Source organism: Neolamprologus brichardi, chromosome 2 (genome assembly GCF_056152115.1).
Source record: "Neolamprologus brichardi isolate AB-2024 chromosome 2, ASM5615211v1, whole genome shotgun sequence".
Lineage (NCBI taxonomy): Eukaryota > Metazoa > Chordata > Actinopteri > Cichliformes > Cichlidae > Neolamprologus > Neolamprologus brichardi.
In genome coordinates, this window is record NC_142105.1 from 25,011,504 (window position 1) to 25,034,415 (window position 22,912).

The 22,912-nt window shown below is 40.0% G+C and overlaps 2 protein-coding genes across 2 annotated transcripts in view; both read right to left on the reverse strand.

Moving 5' to 3' along the window:
- Positions 1-1,026: 1,026 nt before the first annotated feature.
- rack1 (receptor for activated C kinase 1) lies at positions 1,027-4,980 on the reverse strand. Its single transcript, XM_006781491.3, has 8 exons — positions 4,756-4,980; positions 4,117-4,288; positions 2,855-3,002; positions 2,387-2,482; positions 2,099-2,209; positions 1,690-1,830; positions 1,355-1,465; positions 1,027-1,139 (listed from the first exon to the last, which is right to left on the reverse strand). Exons 1-8 carry the CDS (start codon positions 4,862-4,864, stop codon positions 1,074-1,076), a joined length of 954 nt encoding a protein of 317 aa, XP_006781554.1. The 5' UTR covers positions 4,865-4,980; the 3' UTR covers positions 1,027-1,073.
- Positions 4,981-9,799: 4,819 nt separating this feature from the next.
- The window catches only part of LOC102778355 (uncharacterized), a 130,634-nt gene continuing 117,521 nt past the window's right edge, over positions 9,800-22,912 (reverse strand). Inside the window, exons 12-30 of the mRNA XM_087849225.1 lie at positions 20,149-20,175; positions 19,964-19,990; positions 19,788-19,841; positions 19,640-19,699; positions 19,486-19,530; positions 19,282-19,359; positions 17,115-17,159; positions 16,937-16,981; positions 16,733-16,813; positions 16,588-16,641; positions 16,131-16,205; positions 16,007-16,033; positions 15,859-15,918; positions 15,693-15,764; positions 15,558-15,584; positions 15,388-15,441; positions 15,113-15,199; positions 13,185-13,223; positions 9,800-12,432 (exon numbers count right to left, since the gene is read on the reverse strand). Of these exons, the coding sequence (XP_087705351.1) occupies positions 12,382-12,432; positions 13,185-13,223; positions 15,113-15,199; positions 15,388-15,441; positions 15,558-15,584; positions 15,693-15,764; positions 15,859-15,918; positions 16,007-16,033; positions 16,131-16,205; positions 16,588-16,641; positions 16,733-16,813; positions 16,937-16,981; positions 17,115-17,159; positions 19,282-19,359; positions 19,486-19,530; positions 19,640-19,699; positions 19,788-19,841; positions 19,964-19,990; positions 20,149-20,175 (1,008 nt within the window). The 3' untranslated portion in view covers positions 9,800-12,381. The remainder of the gene's footprint in view (positions 12,433-13,184; positions 13,224-15,112; positions 15,200-15,387; positions 15,442-15,557; positions 15,585-15,692; positions 15,765-15,858; positions 15,919-16,006; positions 16,034-16,130; positions 16,206-16,587; positions 16,642-16,732; positions 16,814-16,936; positions 16,982-17,114; positions 17,160-19,281; positions 19,360-19,485; positions 19,531-19,639; positions 19,700-19,787; positions 19,842-19,963; positions 19,991-20,148; positions 20,176-22,912) is intronic.

Here is a 22,912-nt window from a genome sequence, read left to right on the forward strand (position 1 = left end):
TTTCGTGACTCGCAAAGATTTTTCAAAACAAAGTAATTTAAATATGGAGGACTGTCACATTGGGGTACACAGTATAAGGGGGCACCTTACCACCCTGGTTGAACTACCAGGATGACAGTGAAAATACTTTAAAGCAACACTTAAATATTACTAAAGTAGACATTAATGCTTTACAAAGGCCATTTAATTGACTATTTGAGGACTTTTACTGCACATATTTAAAGTTGAGCCTCTTTGTATATAGATCACATCAAACCTTCATACTCTGTAGCATTGCTGCTGTGACCTGCTTCTCTCTCTTGACTCAGGGAGTAGGAACAGTAGACCGGACCCTTCATATATTTGAAATCTTATTCATAAAACAGATATAGAGATAAGAGGCTTTTATCATTCAGGGAGCATCTGTAACATGATCTGAAAAGTAACCATTAACTAAAGATATCAGACAATTGAGTAAAAGGTACAAGATCTGAGATCCACAAACTTGTGCTTAAATATTATACTAGATCTCATTTTTCCTTCTTAAATCAGAGTAATACTATTAACTTTTCAAGGGATTGCACAGGTCAGCACCCTCGTACCTTTTTGATCTTTTCAACTAGTAAATTCCTTCAAGATCATTGAGGTCTGGGGACCAAATGCTCCTAGCTGTCCCAATGTCCAGATTAAAGCACAGAGGAGATTGGCCTTTGCTGTGATTGCTCCTGAAATGTGCAACAAACTCCCTCTTCACATCAGGACCTCCCCAACATTAGACACTTTCATAACCAGTTTAAAAACCCACTTTTATTCCTTGGCTTTTAAACCAGAATGAATTCTATTTTGTTTTATTTTTATTTTACTCAAATTTTCTCATTTTATGCTCCTTTTCTTAAATTTTGTCAATTTTATCTCTTTTGATCATCTTAAATGTACAGCCCTTTGATCAACAGTTGTTTTAAATGTGCTATATGAATAAATTTTACTTTAACCAACTTATATGAGAACCACCAATATTATACAATGTTCAGAGCAAGACGGGACACATTCTTTCCAAACAGTCTTTTATTTAAAGTTGCTTCAACGAGGATTTCTTATCGAGTTCCAATGGTGACCTGCCACACTCTGATCAGGTTGTCAGTGTAGCCAGCAAACAGGGTCTGTAAAAAAACGAGAACACAAAGTCAACGCTCATCAATTTCTGCCGTTTTATAGTCCGATCATATTCAGATAACTGTTTTTAGTGCCCCTCATATTTGCAGGACTGTCACCAGTAGACATCAGAGGTAAAAGTGAATGGGAATAATCACTGGGGGTAAAACACTAAAAGCACCTCTTCTGACAGTGAGACATGCTTAATATATGTTTTTCTTACCTGTCCATCAGCAGACCATGCCAGGGAAGTACACTGTGGGGGTTCGGCCTTGCTGTTTGTGCTGATCACTTCCTGTCTCAGCTCGTCCACAATGATCTTGCCCTCCAGATCCTACATGAAAAGAAGAACCAAGAGGTGGTGCGATCACTAACAGGTATAAAACAGTGACTGAAGCTGAGCACCAAAATTTATCATTAAACTAACAAACGAGGTTAGAGCTCAGAAACAGCCTCTGGTTTTCATCATAGAATACAGCTGGCATGTTAGGTTACATCACTGCCCTTTACAACTTTAATTTTTAACACACAGACTGATACCAGAGTGTGAAGCCTTACCCAGATCTTAATGCTGGGTCCAGTGGCAGCACAGAGCCAGTAACGGTTGGGGCTGAAGCAAAGGGCGTTGATCACATCACCGCTGTCCAGGGTGTAGAGGTGCTTGCCTTCATTCAGGTCCCACAGCATGGCCTGGCCATCCTAATGTGGAAGACAAAAGACATCCTTCAGTTCAAACATCTTTGTGTAACATTTAAAGCAAATAGTCACTTTTAAAAATCTTCAGCACTAATGATGATCTTTTTAAGGTGCAGGAATCACTCAGTAACAGCCTCTGGTGTCATCAATATTAAAACAGATGCATGTAAAGAATACATCATTGTTGAAACCTGCAATTTACTCCTATTAAGTGGAATAAAAATGATATATATATAAAAAAAAAAAGACATTCAGTTAAACTCTGCCTTACCTTTCCACCAGATGCACACAGGGAGCCATCAGGAGACACGGTCACTGTGTTCAAGTAGCCAGTGTGACCAATGTGGTTGGTCTTCAGCTTGCAGTTGGCCAGGTTCCACACCTATGAGCAAGGGGCACACTATGTTAGGCCTGCACTGTTATAAGTGCCATCATGTCAGCCTATTTGAGCTTTGCTCTCATAAACAATTCTCATCACTGAGTTCAGTTAAGCCATGCGAAAAGTTTTTAAATCACTGAGCAAACCACACAACACCAAGTTTCCACAAAGGTAACATACCTTAACCATCTTGTCCCAGCCACAGGAGACGATGATGGGGTTGCTGCTGTTGGGGGAGAAGCGAACACAAGACACCCACTCAGTGTGGCCCTCATCCTGCAAAATAAAGAGCTTTGTGAATTCTCAAAGCCAGATTATGAGTTATGCTGGCATTAAAAACATCACGTGATGCTATTTGGTTTGTGCCCTCATCAATAGTTCTCATCAACGAGATCAGGTAATACATGCAAAATTTGTAATAATCATCGAGCAGACAAACCATATAACAACGTTTTATTATCTGCCAGATCATTTTATCACAATCAGGCAAACAAGGTGGGGAAAATGTAGATGTCAACAATAAAGTGCCATCTAGTTGCTTTACATTAAAGCTAGCATTTTTAACTGTGTTAAGTGTCTCATTCAAAATAAGATTAAGGCATTAAGAAGTGGCTGATAGCTGTAGGAGAGGATTAGATGGAAGTTCACCTGGATGGTGTACTTGCAGACTCCAAGAGTGTTCCACAGCTTGATGGTCTTGTCCCGGGAGCCAGACACGATCTGGCGGTTATCAGCAGAGAAAGCCACGCTCAAAACATCCTTTGTGTGTCCAACAAATCGCCGGGTGGTGAGACCACTAGGAAGAAAAATATGCAGGCATTTCAGATCAACTAAATTACTGTACATCTTGGCATAGCCAATCAATGCATGCCTGCTGCCACTGCATCCAAATACTACTGACGAGTCCAAGGCCTAGACATTAATTTAAGAGCCAGAAAAAAAAATTACTACACCACTTTTTCTTGTGTCTTTGTTTTACAATGCGAACACTGACAGTGAAAAAAAATAAATAAAAAAATAAAAAGTACAACTCGAGATTTTAAAGCTGTGGATGCACAATCCAGCAAAACTGGACCATCTGCACATTTACTACCATCACTGTTTTCAGCATAGATCTTAGGCAGTGAAATGGTGTGCACACATAAAAGCCAGCTATTTGAGGCCATTCAAGAAACACCAATGTTGGTGCTCGACTGAGTTTTCAGTGATAAAAGAAATGAAGAAAAAAAAAAAAAAATCATCAAGGAAAACACAACAGCCAGAGGTGAAGAAAAGGACAAACTATGTGGTTTGGGTTCACAAGTAGTCTGTGAAATCACCAAAGAATGCAGCTACACTTACAGTTTCTTCCATACTACTTGCCCTTAATCTGCTTCACAGATTAAGGGCAATGTTTTCTGACTTTGCTCCCACACAGTAACAAAAATCAGCTAAATTATGTTCAAACTTCCATTTCCCCTTGATTTTGTGAGCACAGTGTGCAAATACAGTAACAGCAGCTGATGGATGTGTGATTTTCTGAGCTCATACTAAGGGTAGTGGGTAGGTGATGGGTTTGACAGAACCTGTGCCTGTCTGAGTACAGACCTTCACCCCATTACCTTTGTGGTGGTTCTGTCTGCGTGAGGCCGATCAGACTGCTGAAAAGTCAGTGTGACCTGATCTAGACAACTTAGGCTTTGTTGGTATCATATCTCATCTACTGATGGTATAGAGAACAATTTGATATTCTGAAACTAAGAAAACACTTCATTTGTAAGACTATTTTTGGCATATAACAGATCTGAGAAACTAGCACTAGGCCTCTTCAAACTCAAGTGATTCTTAAAAATCAAATGTCATTTAGAAGACTTGGCTTTTCACCTGTACTTCTACACATCTGCCCAGGGGTTAAGACTCCCTGCACTTACGTGGTGAGATCCCACAGGCGGAGGGTCCCGTCCCAGGCTCCGGACAGGGCAAACTGTCCATCAGAGGAGATCACAACATCACTCACAAAGTGAGAGTGACCCTTCAGGGAGCGCTGGGGGATACCGTAGTTGGTTTCATCACGGGTCAGTTTCCACATGATGATGGACTTGTCTGAAAAAAAGCAACACGTTTTCATGTCTCAACGTCCAATATTCATTCAGGAAACGAATAATTTAAGCATCAGCATGCATCTATTGCTAGCACTACATGCACACCTGTTACACTTCGGATCCACGGGCTCAGTCTACGAAGGTTAGGAGGGTTTCGTTGCTAAATAATTACATTTATTCAGGTAACTAAACGTGCTATAACCCTCCTAACAATTATGGACATCAACGGGTCTGTTACAGATGACGACAGCTAGCGCTAGCGAGCTTAGCTAACCTGCTTCTTTCCAGCTAGTTAGGACCTTTTTTATGTAAAAGTTTGAGTCCTCTTTATCTAATATTACGTGGTTACTCATGTTTTATCTGCTCCTTACACATCAGTTTAAGTATCTGCCTCACATTACAGCGGCAGCAGCTAGCTTAATAATGCTATCTGAGCCATGTTGGCGCAACCGGCGGGGGAAGCCTCACCTCGGGACGCCGACAGGATCATATCGGGGTACTGGGGCGTAGTGGCGATCTGGGTGACCCATCCACTGTGCCCCTTCAGGGTCCCCCTCACTGTCATCTGCTCGGTCATTTTGGCGAGGTTCGGTGGTGCCTTTTGCAAGGATGGATTCGGATTTTTCAGAGGTCCGGGAAAACCTAGGTCCTCATCGCATCTAGGCACAGAGGAAAAGGAAGTTCAGACCCGGATGCAAAAACTAAGAGGGGGTGAGAGGCCCGCGGAGGATTCTGGGATATGTGAACTTCAGCCCATTACACAGCGACGTGTGTAAAAAGAAGCGAAAAGAAAACCTCTATTACTACCTCAAGTATGTGCTACAGATTATGTTAAATTCATGCTCTCTTTGTACGTCATATTTAGTAAAAGTTTTGATAAAAAATGGTCCTCAAAAAGCCCCGAAAACAAACAAACAAACATGTAAAACAACAATCATAAAAATGTATCAAGGTACGTTTTTCATAATAATAATAATAATAATAATAATAATAATAATAATAATAATAATAATAAATAAATAAATAAATAAAACACAAAACGCAGTTATAGTCATTTTTGTTAATGCTTTCTACCCAAATAGAAATTGAGCTTAATTCATGTAACGTCTAATACTTGTATTTACGTACAACCTATTTTATTGCTCATCAAAGAAGAAGAAGAAGAAGAAGACAAAGAAAAGGAATTGTTGCCTGGCTCTAAATGCTTTCAATACTTAATATAGTTATGTATTTCCTAATTAGTTTTCATTTTTATTTCATATTGACGTATTGTTTTTAATTCAGTTTAGTTTCAGTTTTTTTATTGCTTCCAAATGTTTAGTTTAGTTTTTAATAGATTAAGTGTTAGTTTTAGTCTCTTCTTGTATGGAGGACATATGCCAGATGCAAGGTTTAGGAAAATCGCTACAGGTATTCAAATAAAAACAAACATTTTTTTTTCACAACAATTAACTCTTTTTAGTTTAGTTTTTGTATTAGCCAGGTCTGTGTTGTATATTTTTCATGGTATGAAACTATGAGCAGCAGAATTCATTCTTTTTGTATACAGTGTGTGTGAATTCTTCCACTTCAGTGATTGAATTATGGATTATTTTATTTTGATCTGGATTCTAATCTGTATTTTTCTTCTTCACTTTATATTGTCATTCAGAATTTTTTTCTTTTTTTACACCCGTTGAGGGTTTTTTTTTTTTAATATAATTGTTCAGACGTGTGCGAAGCTTTGCTTTTAATTATAGCACCCTCTAGGGGCGAAATGCTTTGTCACAGGCGCGGGTATTTAATCCTGAGTGATTGTGTATATGTCAGATGCTCATGACAGACCTAATCCAAGATGGGGTTTTTTTTTAACTGTTTATTTTACCAAAAGACAGAGCTCCTCAGAAACACTTCTTTGATACTCAAATTTCATATCAAAGTGCCTGCTGTCAAAGAGTGTAGACAGCAAGAGCTCAGTAATCAGTGAAGTGTACCATATGTAAACATTGGTGTAATCACAACGAATGATCTAATAGTTCAGCTCCATTACAGCGAAATAATCGTAGTCTTAGATGATCTGACATAGAAATAACAATTTAACATAACATTTAACATGGAAATAACAATGTCACATCTTTCCATGCTTAAAGTTTTGGTCGGTTTTGTTTAGGTGACAGTGTTTCTGTTGTGGTTAATGCTAACTTCTTTATGTGTAAATATAGTTGTTAACAGTGGGGCAGCACAGTGGCACGGTGGTTAGCACTGTTGCCTCACAGCAAGAAGGTCTTGAGTTTAATTCTACCATCAGGCTGGGGTCTTTCTGTGTGGAGTTCGCATGTTCTCCCCGTGTTTGCGTGGGTTCTCCCCGGGTACTCCGGCTTCCTCCCACAGTCCAAAGACATGCACTTTATGGGGATAGGTTAATTGAACAATCTAAATTGCCCATAGGTGGGAATGCGGGAGTGAATGTGAGTGCGACTGGTTGTCTGTCTCTGTGTGTTAGCCCTGCGACAGACTGGCGACCTGTCCATGGTGTACCCCGCCTCTCGCCCTATGACAGCTGGGATAGGCCCCAGTGCCCCCCGCGACCCCGAAAAGGATAAGCGGAAGCAAATGGATGGATGGACAGTGATGGCCTTCTGTCTTGCTTACAGCTAACATTCAATCAGACAAAAACTATCCCACCTCATTACAAGTTAATTACTGTTTAAGGTTCATTTGGTTAACAAACTGAAAATCTTTGGTTGTGTCTCTCTCATTTTTTGTCTTGGCTCTTTAGCCAATGAATTGTAAACCCAATATCTGTTGACTATGACTTTTGTAATGCCTCAAAAGTAAATCCACTTTAAACAAGACTAAGACCTGTGACAACGTAAAAAATGTTTGCACAGATCTTAGACTCCCTTTTAGTATTTCTATTCTGTTCCATTTATTTTGTAGACTTTCAAGCTTTTGGTAAAATCTAATACAAATATCATTGGGTCCAAAACAATGAATCCTACTGATTTTCACATCCTCAAAGTCCTTCTGCATAGGCACGTGACCAAATACATGAAAAACAAAGTTGTGTTTTGTGTGTACTAATAAACATGAGCCAATTTGAAATGATTATATATATATATATATATATATATATATATATATATATATATATATATATATTAGGGGTGCAAGGATACACAAAATTCACGGTTCGGTTTGATACTTTGGTGTCACGGTTCGATATTTTTTTGATCGAAAAATGTTGATGCCTTTTTAATTTGTCATTTATTAAAATTATAAATATATATTTTAACTCAAAAGTACAGTTTTTAAATTTAATGTTGCTGAAACAACAAAATAATAAAAAATAAATAAATCTATCTGATCGAGAAATCACTCATCTTTGGAAAACAGAGTTTATTACAGAGAAATGGCTCTTTCCAAAATAAAAGCTATACTATACGCTTCTTCTGGGCTATATTCTCAGCAGCATATTAAACATATCAGGTCCCCATAAGGTGAATCATGTGCTAACGGCTGTTTAAATGACTCGGGTAAAGTTTGTAGCATGCCTGCTTGTTGTTTTTGTCTGCTTCCACTTGTCTTTGCACTAGGATAATGTCAGAGTAAATGTGCAGTCATATTAGTTGTGTTCCCACTAGCGCTGTCAGCGTTAATCTCGTTAAAATGACATTAACGCCATAACGTGGCAAATCTCCGTTAACGAGTTACCGCGGATCGCCCCGCGCATGGGGCTGGACTGCATCAACTCGTTAACGAGCTAACTGCGCTAACGCACTAGTTCCCACCAATTGAGCATTGCATGGCACATTACTTTTGTCCATGACTCGCTTACCATCAGGGTCATGCTTCACATGAAAACCGAGATAGTTCCAAACGCCAGATCTGAATGAGGGTGGGGGAGGTTCAATTTCGGGTAGCGTTGAGGCAGTTGCCATGTTGCAACGAGCTTAGCTTCTGTCTTGCTACTTGCTAGCTTGCGCTGCGCTCAGTGGATCTGCACTCGACAATGCAGCCTAGGCGGAGTAGTAGGCGGAGTAGTCGAACGCAGATCCACTGAGCGCTCAACACAGAAAGCATCATCAGAAGAAAAGTTGATGAAATAAATAAAAAAATTTGTATTGTTCGATACATATGCGTACCGAACCGAAAGGACTGTATCAAACGGTTCAATACCGATATGAGTATTGTTGCACCCCTTCATATATATATATATATATATATATATATAGCTTGGATGTGTTGTCATTTATCAGTGCTGTCCGCATGCATACAGCCGCTGCTGGTAGGATGATAGAATTAATCCATTTAATTGTTCTTCAAGATTCCTACTGTGTACATTTTTGCTCCTCTGTCCAAATATGTATAAAATGACAAATTAAACTTAACATTTTCTAATATTATTCCTTTAATCTTCTGTCTCTAGGTGTTTGTGTATCCACCCAGCCATCTATTTTCTTTCACTTATCCAGGGCTGGGTCATGAGGACAGCAGCCTAAGCAGAGAAGCCTACACTTCCCTTTCCCCGGTTACTTCCTCCAGGTTATCCAGGGGAACACCAAGGCATTCCCAGGCCAGCTGAGAGATATAATCTCTCCAGCGTGCCCTGGTCCAGTGTTCTGCCACTGGAACAAAAAACGCGTTGTTCCTCCTGTATCTGAGGTTCAACTAGCAGACACACTCTCCTTTCCAGCACCCTGGCATGGACTTTCACGGGAGGCTGAGTAGTGTGATTCCCCTATAGTTGGAGCACAACATTCTTAAGGATGGGAACCGCCAATCCAGAGGTCTTCCGTCTTCTGTCTCTAGCTGTTTGTTGCAAATGAATTTCCTGCTAACTAATGTAAACTTTTATTTCATTTATTGATAACTGGAGAATACATTTGAGGATCTAAAAAACAAGAAAACTGCATGGATATGCCACTTAGTTCTTTAGTGCAGTCAGTGCAATTCCAATAACAATTTTATTTATATTTGATATACAACAGTTCCTCAAGAAGCTTTGTAATGCATGGTAGAGGCTCTAAAATATTAGAGAGAAAACCTCAACAATCAGAAGATCCCCTATGAGGAAGCATTTGGTGACCGCAGGAAGGAAGAACTCCCTTTTAACAGGAAGACACTTCTGGCAGAAATAGGCACAGGGAGGGGCAGTTATCTGCAGTGACCAGCTACTGTGTGGGTTAAAAATAAGAGAAAAAGAAAGGTTGCACAGAGAGATAAGGAGAAAACAAACTATAGAATTTAATTCAATGACATGCAGTGGTGGCATGTGATGAAGAGAATGGTAAATAGATGCTCAGTGCAACCGCTGCCATAGTAACACAATTAAGGGATGAGTCAAGGTCACTCAATCCATCTCTAAGTATATGATTTTTTTTAAAGGAAAGTTTTACTGCTAATCTTAACCTTACCTGATCATTCAGGACTTAGAAATGACTAGAAGGATTCTAAATTTAATGCATGAAGTATAGCACAGATTTGGCCGCACCTCTTAGTTTTAATGTAAAATGAATAAACCAGAACAATATAACATGGATATATTTAATGACAAGCAACCATAGAACTAGAGGGTTTATTTCCATCTACATGTTTAGTTTACCAGATTTTATGTTATACATTTTAGACAATTACAAAAATAGCTTAAATCTTTTACAACCAAATACCCAACCAAAAAAGAGCAAACAAAAACATCCTCACAAAGTTAAGCTAACACTGTGGTAAAAGAGTTGCTAAAACAAACTCTATCCAGACATGGTGCCATTTACTCATTTAGCCATAAAAAAGACACTGATAGAATCTGCGAAAGAAATCAACACACATATGTGATGTGGCAGATAACTACCAGCTTTCCCAATGAAACAAAACCTAAACTTGCGTATTAAACCATTCTACATAACTGCAACCTCAACACACATTTGATCACGATTCCCAAAGAAAGTTCGTTTTAGCTTAATGTCTTTTCATTTTTTGAGTATGTGTTATTTCAGTTAACATATTTTTCTACTGATACAGAAATTGTTTTGTGTTTTAAGTGATGCAACTTTGCAGGTACAATGTAAAAGGCTTCATGCAAAATGATAATAAACAAAAGGTGATATGAGGTTTGTTACAGCTTCTTATCTGAGGCTTAAACAGGAAATATTCTGTTGGAAGACTGCTTAACAAATTTATTAAACTACCACCTGGTGTCAGGTTTATGTCACAGCTGCCCTAAATTAACAGTATTGGTCATTACCAAAATCATTTTCTTATGTTTCTGTACTGGTTAATCCACCAGTACCCAAAACAGAAAAAAAAAAACAGTAATAAAAAGTAAGTATTTCTGGATTAAGATTCCAGATTATCTTACATACCTTGTACAGAAAAATTAGTTTTAGTGGTTTAGCGTTATGCTCCGTTAATTTCTGACTTCTTAGAGAAGTCCAGTGTGCCAGGTTAAATTTGGATAGAAAAAAAAACATGAATTCAGTTTGTATTTGCCTAATAAACAAACATTATATATATATTTTATATATTTTTAAACACATTTTTAAGAGATTTCTAAAACATTTATGATTTTTAATGACAGGTAGTCTAATAAATTTGTTAATTACTGGATCTGCAGCCTAAACCATACTCGAACATAACGTGAGCCTGGTTATAGGACATTAAGATATTTATAATTACAAGAAAGTCAGCATTACAAATGTACTGTTGTAATATAAAATCCATTTGAAATATTACAGCATTAGTTGAAAATGTTTAGCAGCCTCTGTGGTGATGGGTTAATAGTACTGAAGACAACTAACCAGTGTAACCGGTAGATTGCCAAAAATGATTAACCTGAAAATGTATTTTGCCTTTCAAAAAGATCATTACTGAGTAATAGTAATACTGCATTACAAATATCATCACTTTCCATTAATACGTATATGTTTGCATATATTGATCCTATGCATTATCAGTCCTGTGTATAGTGTCCAAGTCAACACAGATTACCATTTCACCATTTGTTTTACAGTTCTTTAAAAGGTGTGCATTTGTGCGTGTCTGTGTTATATTTGAACAGTACACAAAAGTATTTAAGCACCAATAAATGAGTAAGTCTGAGGAAAATGTATTACAAAAACCACAACAAACTAGTTGAAGTCATCTGACTGCAAAGACTTTAGAACCACTGTGCTGAGATGTTGCTGAATGAAAAAGAAACTACCGCCAAAACAACTGCTGTGTGCATGTTTGATTAAAGGTTTCTTCTTTAGAGCGTTAGTCCTGCATTCCATGACTAATATTGATTCAAAGCTATCTAACAAACAACAAACATTTAAGTCAGCAGCAAGGACTTCTACTGTTGTCCAGGAAAGACTGGCAGCAGTAATTAAACATCTTTTCCTTTCTTTCTGTGACTAAACTATAACAATCAGTCAAAACGCATCAAGATTGGCAATCATTTGTCAAGCAACTGAAACACTGGTTTATCATGAATACTGTTAATGGTTCCTTCAAATCTGACCTTAAAGTTTCACTACCTAGTCATCTCACAATCATGGTAATGCACAGGAATGCAAAAATGAGACTGGCGATAGGTAAAAATATACCATAATAAAACAAAACGGCACAAGTCATCATAAACGTCAGCCGTAAAAAAGTGGACTAACATTTCTGAGTGGCTTGTTCATTTAAAAAATGCTTATTGTATGTAAAAATCGATGCACTTTGAGGTTTCAATGAGGGACCACAAGTCATACAAGCTGATAGCATGTTATACAAAACTGTTATGATCATGCATTAGTGAAAACTTACTTACTGACTTAAGATTAATTTAAGAGATCACCATAACATGTTCAAACTATCTGCACAGAAAATCCTTCCTTATGTGCCAGTGACATCATTGACTCTCAGAAAACCTCAAGCCTTTACAAAACATCAGAAGCAGGTTCATCTTTCCCTCTGAGGTGAATGTGGAAACGCAGTGTTTGCGTCCTCTTGGAGAGATTCCATGTCGGAGGATGTGAGAGTTCGGTTTGACACAGGGGCATTACATGGCCGGCTCTGCTGCAAAAAGCAAATCAGCCCCTTGTGATTTCTGCGTGTCTACGTGTCCTTACTCCATCTGGGCCCCACACCGTTTCAGGGCTGAGAGAGACGCTTGCGTTTGAGCTTCTGCCTTGCCATTTCCTCCTTTCAAAACAAAAACAGAGAGAGGACAAGAGAGTACTGACAACACACTCTTGCATCCGCCGCGAAACAACGTCCATCTCTCCAAGCATCCATCCATCCTGTGAGAATGGACGAGTGCGCACACGACAATCAGGCAACAAGGCAGGCTTTGTTAGTTAGGCACTCCTCTACTCCAACAATGGCATCTGGACTGTCCTCCAAACTAAGAGTCTCACGGCCACGTCACGTCAGTCTCTTCAAAAGCACGGCTGCTTTCACAACAACAACACCGGATCTCGAGTTTAAACTTTTTTTTTTTAATACTGTAGACCCAAATATGTCCTTGTTCTCAAAGTCTCAATATATTATATAATAGGATTTTATAAAAAAGGAAAAAAAGGGAGTGGGGTTGTTGGCATAGTATTCTGTTGCAATATATACCACATCAATATGTACAGATTCCATGCTGCTGGTTAGTAATCACTGCAAAAGAAGAAAAAATAGATTGATTAGTGCGGAAGAATTAAAATCTGCATTCAGATATTCATGCTCTGCAATTACAAAATCGCACACAGACTGTAATATACTTACAAAATGCTCCTGTGTCAAATAAGCCAACAAATATGAATTCAATTGAATAATACTACGCATGTGTTTTGACTTTGTTAGCCATTCCCCCAGAGCGCTCTCTGCTGTATCAAAATCATTTGGAAATGATTTCATTAATTAATAAAATGATTAAAAAAAAACATGTTTGAAATTTTAACACTCACTTTGTGCCAGCAGCCCGGTATGGGTAGCCCGTCACGTCCCTGCAAGGTGAAAACAGAAGTTAAAAAAAGCGTGAAAATGTCCAGCGATGCATGCTTCCCCGCATCTGAAGAATTTGCACGCTGCTGATTTTAATGTTGGTTGGTGTGCCTTCACAGTCAGCCGTGTTATATTAAAAATCTAATTTTACTTTTGTTTTGATTTTAAGTCATATGTTACTCTAATAAATCCAGATTTCTAAGTACCACATTACTTTTATTATCACCATCATCATCAACAACTTTATTTATAAAGCACTTTAAAACAACCACAGCTGACACAAAGTGCTGTACATTGGAACTGTAAAATAAAATTACATGAGATATAAGTAAAAACCAAATAAAAGAAGAGTGAAATCATTAATTAAATAACTACTTCAATTAAAAGAGAAACTAAGTCTCACTGAGGTTAAAAGCCAAGGAATAAAAGTGGGTTTTAAGACGTGATTTAAAAGTGGACAGTGAAGGGGCCTCTCTAACGTGCATGGGCAAATTATTCCATAATTTTGGAGCCACAATAGAGAAGGCCCTGTCCCCTCTGAGCTTCCTCCTGGATCTCGGTACCTCTAGGAGCAGCTGGTCAAGTTTAAAATGAACATTTAGATATTTGGAGAAATACTTGGATAACACGATGGTCGATCTGTTAAATAAGAGGTACAGTCAGCAGTCCAGTTAACTTAGCTTCGCTTTGGATAGGTGCACTATCTTGACAGAAGTACTGGGACACACCTCTTTATCTCTGAAAAGATGTGTGATAAAATGCACCTATCCGTGCAATCTGCTTTTAGAAATATTTGGTCATTGCAAAGAGCTTGCTGAGTAGGATGCCGCAGTCAGTTCATGCAATGTCTTCATCATCTATAAATGGTATTATTGTAAAGTGGAATTATTTAGGAACTATGACAACTTGACCAGAAAGTGTCAGGCCATATAAAGTTAGTTACTGAGTGCTGTGTTGCATAGCACATAAAAGTTTCCTCAGTAAGTGCAGAGCTCCAAACCTCTGGCATTAACTTCAGCACAGAAACTGTGCACCAGGAACTTCCTGCCATGGGTTTCCATGGCCATATAGTGTATATGCTAGATGATGCCAACCAGCTACAGAACTGTACCATGTCTCATATGTAACTCGTTGTCAGCATTTACCAAATGTCTGTCTGTGGCTCTGATTTTGCACGATCCTTCATACTGATGAAACTATTAATTACTATTATTTTCTTGATTACACCTGCTTTTTCCTCTTCTGTTTTCTTCTTTGCAATCAAGTATAGTAAGTAGTTCTGCATTTCTGGAACTTGGCATTGTGTGTATATTTCACAAATTCATAGCAAGCTCTACGTTTTTTGGCTTGATCGGGCCTAGACAGTTTTGCTGTTTATTATCTGTGAACGCCTTTCTTTATTATTATTATTATTATTATTATTATTATTAAGCCAGACCCACATGAACAATGTGTTGATAAATGTCAGTGTATATGTTTCAGAGTTGGGACCAAATGGACCCCCCCCCTCCAAAAGACCAAAATTTAAAGAAGCATTTAAACAGTCAATAACAGCATCAGTTACAGTGATCAGAGAGAAGTGGGGAAAAGAAGCAAAGATACTGTACCAGAGGACAGGGGCCCTCAGGGCCAGAAGGAGGAAGAGGAGGAGTTGCAGGAGAAGAAACCGCTGCCTTCACAGACTGCTCTTTAGACTCATCGCACCCCTGTTAGCAGGAGCCGATTAGACATTTAAAGCATAGAAGAACAAGTTCAGAAAAGCAGTTAAAGGGTGAAACAGAGATAAGATATATGCTAAGTGTTTTTAAACTAAAAAGCTAGAGGAAAGTGGGAGTAAGTAAATCAGCATTGCTGCAAAGCCTTTGTGTGTACATGTGTGGAAGAGACATACCACAGGACAAGGCTGGTCCAGACCCGGAGGACCTTGTTCACCCTTCTGGCCCTTTAGACCTCTCTTCCCTACTGTTCCTCTGTCACCCTGGGAGTGATGAGGACAACAGTTAAACAAATTCATACACTTATCACATGCAGCTAATGAAGACAGCCCATTCATACACTGGAAATATTTTAAGCAGTTTAAGTCAGTCATTATTGTTGCTAGGTTAAAAAACTGAAGGAGGAAGATGCGAGAAGCTGGAGGAGAACTGAGGATCTGTTTGGACTTACCTTGTCTCCTTTTTCGCCTCGATCACCTTTTTCTCCCCTCAGGCCTGGGAAACCCTGGATACAAAACCAAAATCCATAAGGGAACTTATTACCCAATATATGTTAGACTTTATTTATTACTATGATAAAAAAATGTCAACATGTATCGTTCTTCTTAGTAAGAAACTCACATCAAGTCCAGGCTCTCCTAGTCTTCCCTGCAAATACACATTGAGAAAGATTTAAAAAAAATAAAAAATAACGAATAAACCAGCAACGAACAACAGATCTATTAAACACTTTTATGGAGGTTGTCGTGTCCTTACTTTCTCTCCCTTGGCACCAGGAAGGCCCACTAAGCCCGGAGACCCAGGTGGACCTTGGAGGCCATCTGATCCCTGCAGTAAAAGCACACATTCATCACTGCATCATGTCCAGTTCTTGAGCCATGACCAACACGTTAGAATAATAATAAAGCCCATTATCACTTACTCTGGATCCAGGAGGACCACTGTCTCCCTTCTCTCCCTTTATCCCCACTCCTGGTTCACCCTGCATTACAGCAAAGCCACACTGAGTACAAGACAATGCATCATACAGCTGCCATCAGCCTCCATCACATACAGATAAACCAGCTTACCTTAGGACCAGGCATTCCATGCAGCCCCTGTAGGACATTGTGTGATGTGAGTCTTTGCAAACTACAGACCTGACTGGACTTGTTTTTATCTGAAATGATATAAAGTTATGCTGCAGGTACTCACCATGGATCCAGGGTGCCCAGGTACTCCCGGTGGGCCTGGTGGGCCAGGTGGGCCTGGCTGGGAAATCATCTGAACCTTTAGCACCAATGAAAAAGTGGAAACAAGACGAGAAGCATATAAATTAAGTGAAATAATCAGCTAAATTCAAATAACAAATTGTATAGTCGTTCCTCAAAGTAACCAGAGAATTTCAGACTGTTTCATGTGTTTACTTCTTTAGATTATTATTCTCACTCATTTCCAAAATGAAAATCAATTGGGAAGAACTTAAAACTAGAGTAAAATCTACATCAATGAGTGTGAACATTATTCAGTTCTTTAAAGCAACGAAGCAGATGGTTCAAAACATGCAAATAACAAATAAATAACAATACATTTCCCTTTAAACTGTCTGTTTGGAGGTGCAGCGATCTGTAATGAACGTCAGAGGATTCATGTATTTCATACTCATACTGACCAAGTTGTCATCTAGTCTGCAGTCGCCTTTTTCTCCTTTCTGTCCATCCGTACCCTGAGCCACAAAGAGCAGGATTAACTTTCAGCTGTTTTTAAAGTTGTCACCATTGTGTTATTAGCGAAATAGAGTCACTGTCGCTACTTACAGTAGGCCCAGAGAGACCCATCTCGCCTTTCTCTCCTCTCATGCCGGGAGGTCCTGTCTCACCCATGTCACCTTCGGGTCCCTGGAGATGAAGAAGAGATTAATAACGCAGATGATGCTAAACGTCCCACTGACTACTATATGAAGTAGTGAAAAAAATAAGGAGCATGCGTCTGGGTGTAATATACTCTCTTTGTCGCTTTACCTTCTCCCCGTCAACTCCTGCTGGTCCAGGTAACCCGAGCTCACCCTAAACAGAACAAAAAGAGGGAAGATGCACTCGGTGGACTAATATATCTGACTTTGTCTACAAAATCAGGCTTAGCGTGTTTTGGGTATTTATCAAACAATAAATATCAGCCAATCGCAGCTGTATGGCTTACCTTTTCCCCTGGAGGTCCTGGAGGTCCTGGTGGTCCAGGTGGCCCCTGGAGAAAAACAGGCAGAATAAAAGAAATGAGCACAAAGCTTTGTTGCGTGACCTGTGTTAGACTAAATTAACCTAGCAGCAACTGATTTTCTGGTTTAGCTGATTACAGCTAGTCACCGACTTTGTGTATCACTTGCTGCCGGGCTGGCGTGCTAACAACAGCTGCCTCTCTTGGTGGATAAAATTGCTCGTGCAAGCTGTGAGACCAAACTCAAACAGATCAAACCAAGACCTGAAAGCAGCTATAAAGCTGTGGGGAGCTAAGGAGGTCTTTCTCTTACAAATAGTCACATGCATCATATAAAAAGATGACACTATAACGGCTTTAATCAGAGCTGCAATTTTCAGAGAGTCCCTTAGACATCTTCTGCATTTTTTTATCCGCTTACTCTCACACTGTTTATCACAGTGAGGCTGGTAACTCATTATAAAAGGCCCGAATCGTGAACACAAAACGCTATAATTCACAATGTGGGCCTGACAGTAAACAAGTCCAAAACCTTCCTTCATTCCTTTTTGCTGATCACAACCAACTTGAAGCAATTTTTATCTTACAGAGATTGTTAAAGAGCTCTGAATGTGGTCTGTGCTACACAATAGCCTGGCACGGCTCTCTGTGATTGTCTTAATGATGGGACTGCTGGAGAAAACATTGATGTGACTTTATGTAACCCTAATGATGAATGAAGAATGGCGTGCATATATGTAATAGGCCATATTCTTCCCACGCAGCTCCGCCGTTATGCTATGAGTGATAGCTCTTGTAAATCACTCCACTTAATCTTTATATTCACAATGCTACACTTGTTATTCCTCCTTGTAAAGGCTCCGGTCATCTTGAAGCAAAAAAAGGAAAAAAGCCAAGTTGCCTCCCAGAGGTGTACGATTCATTTTCCAGTTCCTAACTTGTTGTTCGTTCTCAGCTTTTAAAGCCATGGAAACTGATGTTTACAAGCAACTATTTGATCCCAGACACTCCATCACTGGAAAGTGAATGCTATTCATCTGCAAAATGACTGACGGTGACAAACAACCCATCTTAGCATTGTTTTAAACCAAATTCATCATCACCTAACATTTCACAACAAGCACATGAAACGCTGCTTTTCACACAAACAAGCGATCAACTCACAAGGTGGGTGGCCAGTGAGCGCTACCTGCACCGTGGAGCCCTGCGTGTGAATTTGTGCCAACTAATCCGCAATGGCAAAGAGCTTCCGATAAGATCTCGGGTCCATGCTTTCACCAATCCCTTTGCAACATTCTTATATTGCTTGTATTGATTGTTGCATGCAGGAGCTCAGCTCCAGGGGGACCTGGTTCATAATTGTTTTAAATCAAATGCATGCTCCGCTTCTCAGAGAGCCATCTGCCAGTAGCACGTACTGCGGTGTACAGCGGGATCGAAGAAGCTTGTGTCTGAAGAGAGTGATGTGAGACTGTGTTGACAGTGAGGCGCTCCCTTCTCTATGTGCTAGCACAAAGTAAAACACACCATGCTGCCCTGTAGCAGGTTTCAAACACATACTTTTCACATACATGCCATAAAAACACAGAAGGCTTTTGATTTTTTCTGCATAATTAATCAAAGCTCTTTAGGCTGCATGTCATCTGATAGCACAGCTGTGCTTTATTTGTAAGGGCTGTGCTTTTTTTTATGCCCCAAACAAATACACAAGAGACTCTGGAAAACTGGGACACTCAGTAATGCTCTTTAGATGTGGCCCCTAGAGTGACATCCAATACATATGAAGACCAACGCTCTTTGTTGAGGGCATCTACAAACACAAACAAAACCCACTAGCAAGAGAAAGCGGGCAATGCAGTAAATACACAAGAGATGCTTAGATGCAAATCTGTGCATTGGTGTTAGTTACTGGTCACACCGCCAAAAACATGCAGCAACAACAGCAGCAGATTACCGAAACACTGATGGTGTTGATGGCCTGTCGAGGAGAAATGGCGACATGTTCAGTTTTTGGTTTCTTTTAAACCACACTGCCAGCTCTGGTGTTATTTACTTGTATTGAAAAGCTCTGCCTCGATCCTTATGTGGAATTCAGTCATAAGCGGCTGAATGAATCGGGTGTCGCTGACACCGACACTTGAATATGACTCACCTGCAAAGCATCTAGAAGCTTCCCATTGAAGTCGATGATGTCTGAAGCACCCGGGGTGCCCTTCTCACCAGGAAAACCCTGAGGCAGAAAAAATAATAATGTAGGAATATTTTATATAAATGTATATAAATGTAGAGATGCATAGATGGCTCAGCATAATAGCAGAAGGACAGAGTTGGCCCTTAAGCATAACAAATAACATACCATGGCTCCCTGTAGTCCTTGCTCTCCTCTTTCTCCTTTGTCACCCTGTTTGCACCATGAACACCATATTATGGTAAAACTCTTTCATAGCATAATTGTTAGAATTATTATAGATCATTATTATTTCAAAAACAATTTCAGAAATGTTTCTTACCTTTAATCCTGGAAGTCCATCCATGCCTCGCTCTCCTTTTTCTGCACTCCCAGGCTCGCCCTGTTTAAATGCACATTAAAGGTTAGAAACATACTTAAAATCATCCATGTCAGAGACATGAGAGCGGTAGAGCAAAGCTCGGCTTTACCTTTTCCCCCGGGTGACCCTGTTGTCCTGGATAACCAGGATGCCCATCTTCTCCCTAGCAATTCAAAACAGCCATTAAATGAAGAGAGAGCTACATATCTGGCTATATTAAAACAGCTTTTGAGCCCTTTAATGGCAACACTTCAGTTAAGATCAATAGTTTGTTAGCAGTCTTACCGGCTTCCCAGGCAGTCCCTGTGGCCCCTGAGGTGGAAATATATTAAAAAAATAAATTATGAATTTTTCAGACAGTCAAATTATTCCGACTAAAAAAACTCCAACAGCAAAAGCCAAATTGCTTCAGCTGTAAACCAAACAAAATGTGAAACAAACTCTTAAAGCTTAGTGTGAACTCTGCTCACCTCAGCTCCATCGCGACCAGGAAAACCCTGAAACGACAGAGGGGACATTTAATGAGGTGAATCTACTTCAGGAACATGAACCTTTTTGGCCACTAGATGTCACTTTTCAATAAGGCATACAAGGCAGTCCGTAGACTTCAGCTCCTTCAGCAGAGCTGGACTGTTTAGAGAATAATTACAGGAAATGGATGAATGATGAGCAGAGAAAAATAACAAAGACAGATGCTTCAATACAGGCCATAACTGGTTACCTAATGCATGGATAAGCAGGAAAATTCTGAAAATTATGCTCTTTTGGCCTTTCCAACAGCCAGATGTAAACCCAACTTCGGTCTAACTTGTTGGACAGCGGTGTTCCCGTGTCAGCAGTGAAGATCAATCTTATGGTGTGTCGACCTCCCCAAAAAGGGTTCAAGAGACTTGCAAAATGCCCCTTAAGAATGCATTAAGAGAGTTTTCTTTCTTTGCTTTGACACCCATTCATACAAAAGAAGACTAAACAAGTTTTGTTCTGTTTGCAGTTGGATTTGAATTTGAAGCCTTCAAACTGAAGCCTGTGTTTGATGAGCGTTAATCCAGTGAGCACAAACTTCTATCCATCAATGAGCTAACATATTTTTTATTTAGCTAAAAAGATCTTTTTTAGCGACTGTCTGCGAGAGCCAGGTGGAAGCAGCTAAACATCTGCTATGAAGTCATTCATGGCGGAGACAGTTTAGAGGGCTCTTGTGCAAGAGCCTCTCTCCATTGCTTCCTCACACACAGATACACACACTACTATCAAGTAGTTGTGTTTACTTGATCGGCCAGTGGACCCTAATAAATGCACGATATAAATTGAAGGTTGTTAGCCTTCCATTCAGTAATATGCAGAAGCTGATTAGATATTCTTCAGCTGGCCAGTGTGCAAAAAGTGTCATCGCGATCCTTCCTACTACTTTCTGGACCTGTTTTACTTTCATCTTTTTGGCACTGCTCTTTCTTTCTCATCATATTTCCTTAACAACATCTATCCATCCATACATTCATCAATCCACCCGAACCGACCAATTGCCAATTAACTTGACAATTATCCTGTGGGAAGCCATGCAGGCAGAACATGTAGACCCTGCTGATTGGAAGGTTAAAACCCAGTACCTTCTTACTTTAAGGTGACAGAGCTACCCGACAGCATGAGACATTTCATTCTATATAACAGATAAAAAACGATGAAGGTTTGAGTACACCAGGGCTGGCAGTCTCGCTCACTTTCTCCCGCTCGGCCCTCTTAGACATCTGCCCACAACATGGAGTGGCTCTCTGCAGGCCTCTGTGCTTTGTTTTGCTGTTTTGGGGTTTTGCAACTCCTTTAATCAACTTGAAGAGCACATTTGCAATCGACTAGGTTACAGGATGGGCCCCCTTTTCTCTTCGACCCGTCTGTTTTTTGTCATTTTCTGAGCTGCGCTGGCTTTCCCTGCTGTTGGTTCAGCAGTTCTCAAGTGACCCACACCGAAACCAACATTTTTCACTTGAATCCCTTGCTGTCCTCTTGTGCCAGTTGAGGGTAACAGCACATTCATTCCTACACTTGAATAAACAAAAATTACCTTCATAGTCTCCTTCTCTTCAATTCAATAACCACAGCTGCAAGTTTTGCTGCATCTGAACTAGACCCTGGGAAGCAAAAAGTTAATTTTAAGAAACGAAAACGGCCACAGGCAAGGAGTGTACTATTGTTTGGTGAGACCGGCAAACTGCCCATGAACTCACCACAGTGCCATATCAGTTTCAGCGTGCACAGCAACACAGTTGTGGTAGGAGGGTGGGAGAATGTGGATTTGGAATGGGGGGGTGTTGGAGAACTTTGTGGCCGCTAACTTACACAAAACAGATGAGGCCAGGAGTAGACTTGCTATTCTGGGACTTCTTTAGGTGAGCCACAGCATGCTGGCAAATCCCAGAAAAATGAGAATAGGGGTTCATTGCCATTTGCTGTGTACACCCTTACCCCTTATGGAGCTACGCAGTTTGCAATCTGTCACAGTGTTGTGGTTAAAGAGTATGATGGGAGTAACAAAGCCACTGATGACTGAGGTGTTCTAAGTGGCTGCAATGCTTGTGGTGTAACCTTAGTTTGACAGCCAGAAGGGATGGAGTAAGAGGAGATCTACAGTGGGGGTGGGAGGGCATTGTTTTTGTTGAGGCAGTGTGGATTTGGCTCTTGTACAATACTGTGCAAAAGTCTTGAGTCATCCATCATTTCTTCATATTTTACAAGGAAAATGGGAAATACGTGCAGTGATTTATTGAAACTTCAGCAAACACATGGAAATACTGACTTAAATACAAGCCTGAAAGTCAATATTTGGTATCGCCACCTTTATTCTTCACACAGCCTGAACTCTCTTAGGCAGATTTCTTGTCATTTCTTTAAGCAGTCTTCAGGAATAGTTCTTCAGGCTTCTTGGAGAACTTTTGTTCTGTTTTCTGTCAAGATGAGCCTACACTGCTTCGATACTGCTGAGGTCTGGGCTCTGAAGAGGCCAATCCATGACTGATAGTGTTTGTTTTTCTATCCAGGTATGCTTTTACTGGGCGATCGTGGCTCAAGAGTTGGGAGTTTGCCTTGTAATCGGAAGGTTGCTGGTTCGAGCTCCTGCTTGGACAGTATCGGTCGTTGTGTCCTTGGGCAAGACACTTCACCCGTTGCCTACTGGTGGTGGTCAGAGGGCCCGGTGGAGCCAGTGTTCGGCAGCCTCGCCTCTGTCAGTGCGCCCCAGGG

Bases quoted from the DNA above. Each gene is read 5' to 3' on its own strand.
- rack1 (XM_006781491.3), bottom strand. From the start codon at position 4,864: ATGACCGAGCAGATGACAGTGAGGGGGACCCTGAAGGGGCACAGTGGA. The intron at 3,003-4,116 runs GTAAGTGCAGGG...TTTTCTTCCTAG, and splicing joins CGCCTGTGGGATCTCACCAC to TGGTCTCACCACCCGGCGAT. The intron at 1,831-2,098 runs GTAAGGCAGAGT...CTTCCACATTAG, and splicing joins TGTGTGCATCTGGTGGAAAG to GATGGCCAGGCCATGCTGTG.